At 35.8% G+C, this 12030-nt stretch overlaps 1 protein-coding gene across 16 annotated transcripts in view; it reads right to left on the reverse strand.

The window, feature by feature from the left end:
* Positions 1 to 12030, reverse strand: part of LOC129255853 (intermembrane lipid transfer protein VPS13A-like) — a 110256-nt gene that overhangs the window by 17092 nt on the left and 81134 nt on the right. For 10 of the 16 annotated variants that reach the window (XM_064096467.1, XM_064096463.1, XM_064096465.1 and 7 more), the window contains 5 exons: positions 11139 to 11168; positions 7570 to 7692; positions 1873 to 1985; positions 833 to 992; positions 81 to 297 (listed from right to left, as the gene is read on the reverse strand). In XM_064096467.1, coding sequence (XP_063952537.1) covers positions 81 to 297; positions 833 to 992; positions 1873 to 1985; positions 7570 to 7692; positions 11139 to 11168 — 643 coding nt within the window. The remainder of the gene's footprint in view (positions 1 to 80; positions 298 to 832; positions 993 to 1872; positions 1986 to 7569; positions 7693 to 11138; positions 11169 to 12030) is intronic. The other 6 variants (XM_064096468.1, XM_064096469.1, XM_064096466.1 and 3 more) reach the window with 1 other exon arrangement.

The raw sequence follows: 12030 nt of genomic DNA on the forward strand, positions 1-12030 counted from the left end.
ATTCTCACTATGAATAAATGACTAATACAACAAAACAACAAACAATATCCAATTCTGTGTAGTATAAAAAGTCTACCTACCATTCTCAGCTGCCACTGTCTTAGGGAGGGGTACGGGAGCCACCGGGGTAGGGAAGATAGCAGCCGGCATCTGATTGTCCACCTGTAGTCTGTTGATGGTCAGATGAAGCTGAAGCTGATGCTTAGAGGTACGCACTTGGGCCCACACACCCGAATGGTAGGTACGTCTTAGCTGCTGCTTCTTAGGGGCCAGCATCAACATACGTCCATAGTCAACCTGTGGATAGACAAGACATGCATGAGGTTTACTGAAATGCGATGAAAAAAAGCCGTAAATGAACAGGAATCTAGATTGACAATGAAATGATGAATAACTGTTGAAAGTTGGTACATGTACATCTCTAGCAAAGTGGCTAAGAGGGTGTTGGAAGAAAATTAGTAATAAAAATACTACATAACAGATATGAGGCGCTTACTGCCGGTGTTTCTAAGCGCACTGTGTTCTGATTATGGTTTATACTTGGGAGAGGAAAAAAAAATGACACAACTATTAAAACAACTAATACTAATAATCAGAACTGGTGTGCACCTACATAATCAATTGCATATTTCTGTTGCAATTTTATAAATGAGGGATCAATTTTAGCTGTAGAAAATCAGTTTACACTTCTTGTGGTAAGAAACAGATCAGCTATCAATTGCAAATTGCAATCAATTGAAAGACATATTATTAATTTTGGGTCCCTAAATAGATTTATGATTGATAGTAGGTTTTTTGTAACACCCCATAAGATTTTATCAAGGTACCGTACCTCCATGCCATAATCTAACTTGTAAACTCTGGGTGGAAGATCCTTCTGATCACTGGCATCTAGTCCTGCCTTGACGAATCCTTCCTCTAAGCTCTTCATCTCCTTCATGCTGAGATCCTTGTATCGACGACGGACCTTGTTCTGCCAGATGATCCCAGAGCTGCCAACGAGAAAGAGACAAAATGATAATGATGATGGTGACGAGGATGGTGGTGGTGGCGGTGGTGGTGGTGATGGTGGTGATGATGGTGATGATGATGGTGATGTTGATAACGATAGTGATGATGATGTTGATGATGATAATAGTGGTAGTGATTGATGAAGATGATGGTGGTGGTGATGATGATGATGGTGATGATGATGATGATGATGATGATGATGATGATGATGATGATGATGATGATGACGATGATGATGATGATGATGATGACGATGACGATGATGATAATGATGATGATGACGATGATGATGATGATAATGATGATGATGACGATGATGATGAGGAGGAGGATGGTGGGGGTGGTGGTGTTGATGACAAAGATGATGATGATGATGATGATAATGATATTGATGATAATGGTGATGATTATGATAGCGGTGGTGATAATGATATGATGATGATGATTGTGGTGATGATGATGATGGTAATAATATGTTTACAAAGTACTTAGAATCATTCCGATTGCATAAAGTGTTTTTGAAAAGCTGAGTATTAACAATATCTAATGATAATGGCTACCTAACCAAGGCTCAGTCTCACACATCATGTGCCTGTTATCAGTTACCAGTGGGATCAATGATTTCTTCACAAGGGCAATTATCCACAGAGGGGTAGGCATTGGGTCATCTCTCTTAAGTAATAAGTCTACTTATTATTACAGAGATGATAGCATTCATTGAGAACACTTAGAAAACTTGAGGCACTGAAGTTTTATCAAATAATATATATCAGAATTTACTTATCCTAACAACCATAATCTCGGAATGACAAAAAACAATAAAAGGTTTTATACACAGCAGACTGTGCAAGAATGACATACCTGATGAGGCCAATGTATGCTACTTCTGTTCTTGATATGTTGTTGACAAGAGAAAGACCAATGCCTGGAAGTGAGACTAACAACTCCAAATCAGGCTGTTCTAATTCTGCAGCCTACAGGGAGAAAACAAACATAGAGTAAAAGAGCCAAAGTTTTAATCTATTGCCTACAAAAAAATCATGTTGTCCCTGTAATAAGACAAAGTGATTTAGAATATTTAGTAGTCAACAAGTTAATACTGACCCACATGCAAATAGGCTTAAGGTTGGAATGGGGAATAGGACCTTTTAACTATACCTTTTGAGAAAAAATAGTTTCACTTACAATTATATTTTTCAGAAAACAAAATAAATCTTAATCAAAATCTTCCATTTCAAATTGTAAAATAAGTGACTATCAACCTTAGAATGTTGAGTCACATACAAATCTTATCTAATTACCTTCTTTCCAATCTAGAGCTTTTGGCCAGCCCAAAGATATTTTGGCTGGTCAAAATTTAGATGTAAAGGCATTCTGGCATGTCAAAGATGTAGTTCTGGTCCAACTACGACCCTCCTTACTTACATGTAGATGGTAAAGGGTACAACACTTTGGCTGGCCCAAATCACAAGGTCACGCATGCATGCCTGTGTGCGAGATTACTACGGGTGTTTTGGCTAAATCATGTTTTTACAATAGTTTTAGAAACTTGTAACTAGTGGTTATGTGAAAGGTTTGCGTTGGTTGAAATTTAGCCTTGCCAAAATCTTGGGGTAGATGGGAAAGAGGTACATTAACCCTTTGCGTGCGGACCCGCGAAACCGGATACCTCTCCCTCCGGCGGAGCCGTTTTGGTACATTGCTAGTATTTGGATCTGTTGTGGTGTTTTCCTAAACTATTGCTAAATGCGCCAAAATGAAGTATTTTCAGGATATTTAGTAAATGTAAAGATGAAAGATTATACATTTTTCTTTCTAGAAATGAAGATTTCGCTTCTTAAATCAATAGAATAGTTCAGAAGTTTTCTAGGAAATAGTCGTATTATTTTGTCAAATCTTCGCTTTTTCCCAAGTCAATAGGCACTGTGTATAAAAATGCGTAAGGGCAATCAGCACGCGCGGACGGGTCGGGTTCGATCGATACCGCTTTGTTGTCTGCTCTAGTGCTTTTTTCCCTGCCTATTGTCACGCTACTCAAGAATGGTGTCTTTAGCCCCTTGTATAGAGATCATTTGCAAAGTGTATAATTACGATGATAATCTTGGGTGAAATCACAGCATACCAAATATCTTTATTTTTCAGAACGAATAAAAAAGGGCAAATGTTCCCTTGCAAGTACAATAATGATGCTGCGTAACGAAAGTCTGAAACTGTGATCTTTGGCTTCTGGGCTTTAAGACGGTGGCCTCAATGTTTCACTAAAAATCGCCCCTTCGGTTTCTTCTTTTCATGAATTATTGTTTGTAATAAAAAATAGTTTTGTTCCTGAAGATGAAACGCGAAATCCATAAACTTGTGATTTTGTTTTGGCCGGATCACTCCCTCCCACATCCAGCTAATCTATAATTCTGTATAAGTAAATATTTATGCAATAGCAAAAGCGCACATTATGGTTTAAATTATACCTTTTTGATCTATTTCTTTTTCCCCTCTCATTCTTCTGTCGTTTCATCATTCTCCTTTACATGTATCTCGATTTGCATTTTCTATTCTTTTTTTTTTCTCACTTACATCTTCTTCCATCCCTATATGTGTATCATCACCTAGGGGAAATTGTATTTTTTTATGACAAAGCACTGTCATGTTCAAGAAGAAAATGTTCTTGCCATGTTTTAAGCGCCTGCATGTTTTGTCAATAAGTGAGTAAACATTTGCTTTATAAAAAAATTACTGTCGTAATATGAAAAGCAGTATTCCTAAGAGCTTTTTGTATTGCTAAATACGAAAAGCATTCAGTGGGTCATCCTGACGAAATACACTAATCTTCCTTTTATTCAGGGCGTCAACTGGCTATTTGTCTCCTGCTCTTCTGAAAAGGAATTTGTTTAGGCGTCCGCCATGAATTTCTTTTGTTTGGGGAGTGCCGAGATCAAGAACTGGTGGACGTTTTCATTTTCAAAAGAGCAGGGGATAAACGGTGTTCTAAATTGCTTTATTTTCTGCTTATTTCCTTTGAAATAGAAGACAACAATAAGAGCAATAAGATGAGAGAACGAGAGAAAGCGGGGGGGGGGTTCAAAAGTGTACCAGGGGCTCGTTTTAAAAAGCTACTGAAATCCTTCTATTTGACTGGCGGATTGTAAATTTGTTTAAATTATTGCGCGTTTGTCAATATAAAATGTGCATGTATTTTATACAACGGTACCAATGAGGGATTTCCTCGTTTTCCCTTTCTCTAGTTTCTAACCTGTAACTGAAGGTATTTTCTACCGCTTTCACCCCCTTTCTTATATCTATCGTCTTTCTATATCCCCATATCTGTATCATCTTCCTTCTCCCCGATTGGATACCTGCCCCCATCCCCCTCAATCCTTTCTCTCTATTTTTTCTTCTCAGTACCTGTCATTTTACAATACATCTTGCGTCTCCCCCCGTCTTTCTTCATCGGAAACGGTTCCGAGACTATGCCTTGATTTTGCCAACTTGTATTGATCGGAGATGGTTGCATTTGTGGGCCTCTCGTCGAATTGCATCGTGGTCATCATGTCGACAATTTAGCCCCCCCCCCCCCCCCGTTTCTCAAATAATATCCCGAAAAACCTTTTAAAATCACTATTGTAACTGTCACTTCACAATAGATTTAATATCATCTTCCATTTTCTATACTGATAACGTACATGTAGGTAGAAATATTTCGCAAAAGACAAAATGATGATGAGGATCATCGTATAAAAATGCACGACTAAACTATTTTTTTGTGAACTTGGGGCGTAGGGTAATGGCAAGACAGAGGCCTCAAACTTTTACTGAAAGTATTTTTTTTTATTTTTTCATAAATTATATGTCTCATTTAATTCGATTTTCCACGCAGCTATGATAATAAAAAAATTTTGTTCCTGAAGTTTGCGCACCGGTATTCAATTTGTAATATCCTGAAATTATTTCAGAGTTAAACGAGTAAAAGTGGCTAAAATTTTAAGTCTGGAATCGTACCTCCCAACTCTCTTCTTGTCACTTTCTACATTTCTTTCTTTATCTTACTTTTCCCTAAAAAGGAGCCATGCTAGCAATTACTGAAAGTAAGAGAAAGTATTTTTTCTTGAATAAATTATAGCCTACGCAATAAAAAGTTTTTTTTTATTTGTTCTTTCGTTTTGTTCTATTTTCAATTTGTCTCATTGGTTTCACAACCGAAAACAAAGTAATAAATAAATAAAAAAAAAAAACATTCCTAATGTTAGAATTCATTTTTGTCTCTATCGTTCTAATCATTTTATCTAATAGTACAGAGGCTGCAGAGTTGGTAGGAAGTTTCAGTCCTCACCCCTTTCAGCAAACATGTACAAAAAATCCGAAGTCTATATAAATTTGTGATTTTTTTGGCAAGTCCACTCCCTCCCACATTCAGCTCAACCCCTCCATTATCAAAACGCTCAGCGGCCCCTGTTTTTTTATTTAAAAAATCAGATATTTTGGTTTATATGCTAACCAGGGTAAGTGCCCCAAATGTTTGCAGTAAAGGAAACATTTTTCTTTTCTTTATGAAATCTTTTCTACCACGCAATTCGCCGGTAAAAAAAAAGAAATTCGCGAAAAAGTACGAAAATCAATAAAATTTGGGTCGGTATCAACTTTTTTTTTTTTTTTTTTGGGGGGGGGGAGGGTGTAGGTCACACATGAATAGAAGTTTGTAGGATTGAGAGGGTTCTGTCTGGTGACACGCCAGTCAAACGTGTTTCTTTATAGTGGGTGCCTTAACGTAATTTCTCATCATATATCATTCTATTTCCTCCATTTCAGGTGAGGAAACTTAGTTCATTATTGGTTTTACAATTTGAAGTGATAATGTTTCCGTCAACTTTTCAATGCAAAAATTTTTATCTGGGAGAAAAAAAGAGAATAAGATAAAGAGCTTTTAAAACCTAACCTATCATAAATTCATTCTGTATATTGACATGAATTTAAAAAAAAATATTTTTTTTTAGCCGATTCACCCCCGTTTCACAGCTCAAACCCTGCACCATAAGAAAAAAAAAACATTGCTGTCCCTGTACAACCTAATTTTTTTCCAAATATTTTGGTTTGGATGCTAACCATGGTAAACATCTCAAATGCGATTTTTTTTTTCATTATTATTATTATTATTATTATTTTTTTTTTTTTGGGGGGGGTCGTAACTGGGAAAAAAACTAGCCAGGACGGTCTTTATTCTTATCTTTTCTACCGCGTTACTCGCAATTAAAAACAGAAAATAGGAGAGAGGAGACAAACAAGCAATATTAGAGTGTATAGGTCAGAACATTTCCGTCGGGGGGGGGGGGGAGGGCTAGGTCAAACAATAATAATAATAAAAAGTCATCAGTTTGACAAGGATCTGAGGACATACATGTAGTTGCGACAAACAAACGTTTTGAGATTTTTCTTAAAGTAATCTAACCAAAATATAAAGTCATGTTGCTATTCGTTTAAGTATATCATGGAATTTTAGCAAAAGCGCACTTGTCTATTCCCAGTTTTATCTCTGTCTCTCATTCTCTCTCGTTCTCCGTGACATATAAACATTGTTTTTCTATAATTTCCATAAATGAATCTTCTTTCATCCTCATATGCATCATCACCCAGGGGAAGCGCTTTTATGCAAAATGAATCACTGACCGATGTCATAAGCACCTGTTTTGTTGGTAATTGTGACCATTTTTTTTTCTTTTTTTTTAGATAAGGTATGTTGGTTGGAAAAAAAGTATTCATAAAAACTTTTTGTATTGCTAAGTACGAAGAGCATTCAATAGGTAATATTGCCGATAAACGCTAATCTTCCTTTTGTTCGGGGCGTTGACCATCTGTATCCTGCTCTTTTCGGAAGGAATTTGTTTGAGTTGCCGCCCAGACATTCTTTTGTTTGGGAAGTGCCGATATCATGAACTACATGGACGTTTCCCTTTTGAAAAGAGCATAAGATAAATGGTGTGCTAAACTGCTTTTTTTCTCTTCTTTTTTTTTTTGAATAGTAGAGAAAAATAATGAGAAGAGGGTTGATGGGGAGGGAAAAAGTTCAAAAGTGCACCGTGATCAGCTCAAAGTACTAAAAAGACATTACAAGCTTTTTGTTTTTCTGAAGATTTTAGCTTATCTTTCAGAACAACGATATGGATCAAATCACGTGATCAAAACAAATCACGTGATCAGAACAAATCACGTGATCAGGCCTAGTGTGCGCGCGCGTACGTGCACGTCACAAAATTTATCCTCCCCGTCTGACTCCAACGAAAAATTCGGGTAAAGTTGAAATGATTTCCTATTTTTTGGATTTTTCTCCACGTAGCTGTATATTTTTTTCATTTGATTATCGAAATAGGTTTATAAAGGAAATAGTGGGAAAGGTTTTAGTACATAACAATTACGAAAAAGCTGAAGAACTTCATCGAATTAAACCAAACAAATCTCGGCTTCTGTAGAAGCCCATCGTAGCTAAGTGAACGACTCGCTGGGCTTCTGTGGAAGCCCGTCGCACGCAAAGGGTTAAGACGATGCATGGAGGAGAAAGAAAAGACCACTTACCTGTTGAGATTTGGTAGCTATGGCTAGATCTTCAGTAAAGAGTATGACTCTGCCAGTACCGTTCAGGAAAGACACCCAGTATAACAGCTTCTTATTTGACTGCTTAATTTCTCCAATGCCATCCTAAAAATCATACAACAATGAAATATAGATCACCATTATAACCATTCCTGTCACAATATCTGATTCAAATTTTGTCAATCATGCATAAAATATCTACAAGTATTGTAATTTGTGATAAGACATTTACAACAATCTATTGTATGAATTAGTTTGCATAGAGCTGCTAACTTTGTCTTGAACTAACAACTTGGTGTTTATCATAACAAATTGATTATTGGTAAGGAAGATATCTACATGCAATTACCAAGATATTAATCCATTAAAATCCTATTAAATCTACAAACCTATAAATATTTGTTTAGAGATCTAGCATCAATTTTCGTTTTTGCTTGAGCTGATAAAGGTATCAATTTCATATGCATTTACAAAAATTGGTATATCAAATGAATAATATTTTTAATATTTTGGGAATGTGTAAATAGCCAATATATATTTGGGGGTCAATAAAAGCTAATCATAGGGGAAATAAAACAAAGAAAAAGCATGCATTAGAGCTTTAGATGGCTCTGATATATCTCATGCGAAAACGAAGATAATCTTTGTACCTATATGAAACATACTCTATAGAAGCTAAATAATATTAAACAAATTAAATCTTAAACAGATTCTTATCCTACTCCATAATATAATGATTCAAAGATAATCACAGACAGGTATAGGCATGAAAAACACTTAATTCTCTTGAATAATTGGACTAAACTAAGTAATAGTAATAAAAACTTGCCGACAGATTTTAATACAGTAAGTTCTTAAACCTTAAACGCAGTAGCTCCTATAAAATTTGTTCATGTTTTGTCTGGATGCATGTCCCTTAAACTGCACATTCTACACATAAAATGTTGCACAAGCAAGATACCAAATAAAATGGCCAGAAAAAGACTATCACCCCAGCAAGAGTAAGTCATAAAGCAATAAGAAACAGATTAAGACTGCTCTCATCTGCAGTAGCCAGCAAGCAGAAAAAGACTGGAAAAAAAATACAAATTCACAATAAAATCGCAACTTATGTTGAAACCAAAATTATGCCTTTCACTGCGAACCATAAAAGCATGCACACCATTTTCATTTTTACAATCACATAACAAAAACAAAAAAACAATACACGAACTATAAATAACACATATTCTACCTTCAATTAGATTTATAATTCAATATTATTCTATTACTGTTCATTCTTGTGTTTTGCTCCAAGAAACGACAATCTGATGCATAAGCACATACCGGTACATGTTTATTTATAATCAGCACTTTCTTAAAATACATTTTGCAAAGTCCCCATTGCATTTTTATGTATTTCAGTCATATTTCAAGACAAAATAAGAAAATGTAGCTACCATCCTATAACAAGTGGAATGCCTCTGGCCGTCTCACCTGCATCACGCGATTCAATATAGCAGCAGTGCTGATTTTGAAAACTACTATAACTCGCACAAGATGTTCAGTGATACTTGGTTACTCTTATTTCCACGTTTTATGAACTAGACCAATACACTTATAGAGATATGATGGCAATTCAACAAATACCCCCAACGTGGCCAAAGTTCTTTGACCTTACATGACCTTTGACCTTGATCATGTGACCTGAAACTCGCACAGGATGTTCAGTGATACTTGATTACTATTATGTCCAAGTTTTATGAACTAGACCAACACACTTTCAAATTTATGGCTGTAATTCAACAAATACCCCAATTTGGCCAAAGTTCATTGACCCTAAATGACCTTTGACCTTGATCATGTGACCTGAAACTTGCACAGGATGTTCAGTAATACTTGATTACTATTATGTCCAAGTTTCATGAATCAGATCCATAAACTTTCAAAGTTATGATGGTAATTCAACAGATACCCCCAATTCGGCCAAAGTTCATTGACCCTAAATGACCTTTGACCTTGGTCATGTGATGTGAAACTCATGCAGGATGTTCAGTGATACTTGATTAACCTTATGTATACGTTTCATGAACTAGGTCCATATATTTTCTAAGTTATGATGACATTTCAAAAACTTAAGATTTTGATGTTGATTCCCCCAACATGGTCTAAGTTCATTGACCCTAAATGACCTTTGACCTTGGTCATGTGACATGAAACTCAGGCAGGATGTTCAGTAATACTTGATTAACCTTATGGCCAAGTTTCATGAACTAGGTCCATATACTTTCTAAGTTATGCTGTCATTTCAAAAACTTAACCTCAGGTTAAGATTTGGTGTTGACGCCGCCGCCGCCGTCGCCGCCGTCGGAAAAGCGGCGCCTATAGTCTCACTCTGCTATGCAGGTGAGACAATAAAAACCCCCGCCAATAACGTACAATAATGTACAATCAAGCCTGTCTATAAAGATCATATAAGGTGAACAAAAAGGGTGTCTCTACGAGCAGGTGGTCGTAAAAGATGAGTTCCCTTAATATATGTTACAATGGAAACCAAATATGTGGTCTTAATAGACAGGTGGTCCTTCTACGCAGGTGGTCACTACAGCAGGTTGATCTGGGGAGCATTTCATCAACATTTTTGTCTGACAACTTTCCTCCATTCTGATTGGCTGAGAGGCACTGTTACTATGGTAACTGTCAGATAAAATGTCCGACAAGTTCTTTCATGAAATGCTCCCCTGTTCTAGGGGATGACAGAGGGAGGTCTCTAAGCTTAGGAATCTGAAACCTTATTACCACCAGCAAAAATAGAAAATCATATACAAAATCATATACAAGTATATCTAGGAATATAACGAAATTCATAATCTTTTGAGGGCCAAGTGCCATTATCTGCCAATTTCATGCAACATATTCACTATACAGAAAACAGAGAGAGAAAACATGAAAGAGAGATAGACAGATATAGACAGAGAGGAATAGAGAAAGACAGAGGACGAGGGAGAGAGAGACAAACAAGAAAAATAATGCATATATGCATATATATAGAGAGAGAGAGAGAAAGAGACTAATAGGGCTTTACAAGAAACTAACATTCAATTCTAAATCAAGCATTTAGTCCCAAAACAAAGGGGTAAATCCTTTGATTAAAAGCAAATTTGTAATTGATGTGCCACATTCAATTGCAGCTCAATATTCTTGGGACACCCCTTTTATGCTTGATTTGGGGACTTTCTCTTGATTTGCGACTGAACGCAAAGTTACAACGTCCCGTAAGACAGAGATAGACTGGAAGACAGAGAAATGAAGAGAGGGCAGCAAAGAAAGAGATAAGACACACAAAAAGAAACACAAGAGAAAAGAGGGGAAAGGAACAAGGAGAAGGGAGAGAGAAGGAGATGAAATAGAAAGAACACGACAGAAAGACTCAATTAGGACAGACTGAAACAGTAGAAAGGACAAAAAAAATTATCAAAATAAAAGACAACAGAATACAGACAATGTACAGTAAGCAATATGTTTTCAGATAAAGTACAAACATCAATATTCTGTTTCATTAATCAACTTACTGAAATGGCACATGTAGTATTGCATGCATTCTGGAATTATTGATTCATTATAGAAATCCAAAATATCATAAGTAAGCATGGAAATGATAAAATATTAAACACAATGAAATATTTTAAACAAATGAATTCTAATGAATGAAATTAATTTGAAATGATCATTGTGTTACAAATATCTGCTGAACCAACTTTACTGATAGAAAATGCAATAGAAAGTGTCCATCTAATCTCTATAGGCAGAACCTGTTGGAGAAGGCTGTTCAAAATATGCCTCTGCCTTTAATTCATAAGAAAAGGTGTAAGACTCTCATAATATTAAAGCACAAGAATAGAGAATAATACAGGTCAAAAAAAAATTATTATTTCAAGAAACTGCCCTGATTTGACTGCCCCCCCTCACAAAAATATACATTTCCAGCATCATTTTTTTTTCTATATAATGAATTCTTTAATTAAAGAATAAAATTGCAACACAAGAGATAATTGAATTCACTTTGACACAAAATAAAACAAAATCTTAGACTTGATGAATGCTCATAATCTCATAAAATATATTCTGAACTCGGGTTTAACTTAAACCATAAACTTGGTGCTAAATTTATGGCAAGACAAACATGTCAAAATTTGTTCACATGGTATATTTCTTAAGTTGACTGCTTCCTAATTCATTAATGGTGAAGACAATTATCTAATTAATCCTTCGACAGTTTAAAATGATTTGAGAGTCAAATGAGCTGACACTATGAACATCTACTGTTAGAGATTTATGTCACAACTGGCTATCCATAGTTAAACCACAATTTTAGACCAGAGTTTAAATTAGACCCAATTTCAGAATACGGGCCAGAGTGTTTGGCAAGAACATGTTTTCATGAAAGCGCTAGACATTCATGTA

Source organism: Lytechinus pictus, chromosome 3 (assembly GCF_037042905.1).
Source record: "Lytechinus pictus isolate F3 Inbred chromosome 3, Lp3.0, whole genome shotgun sequence".
Taxonomy (NCBI): Eukaryota; Metazoa; Echinodermata; class Echinoidea; order Temnopleuroida; family Toxopneustidae; genus Lytechinus; species Lytechinus pictus.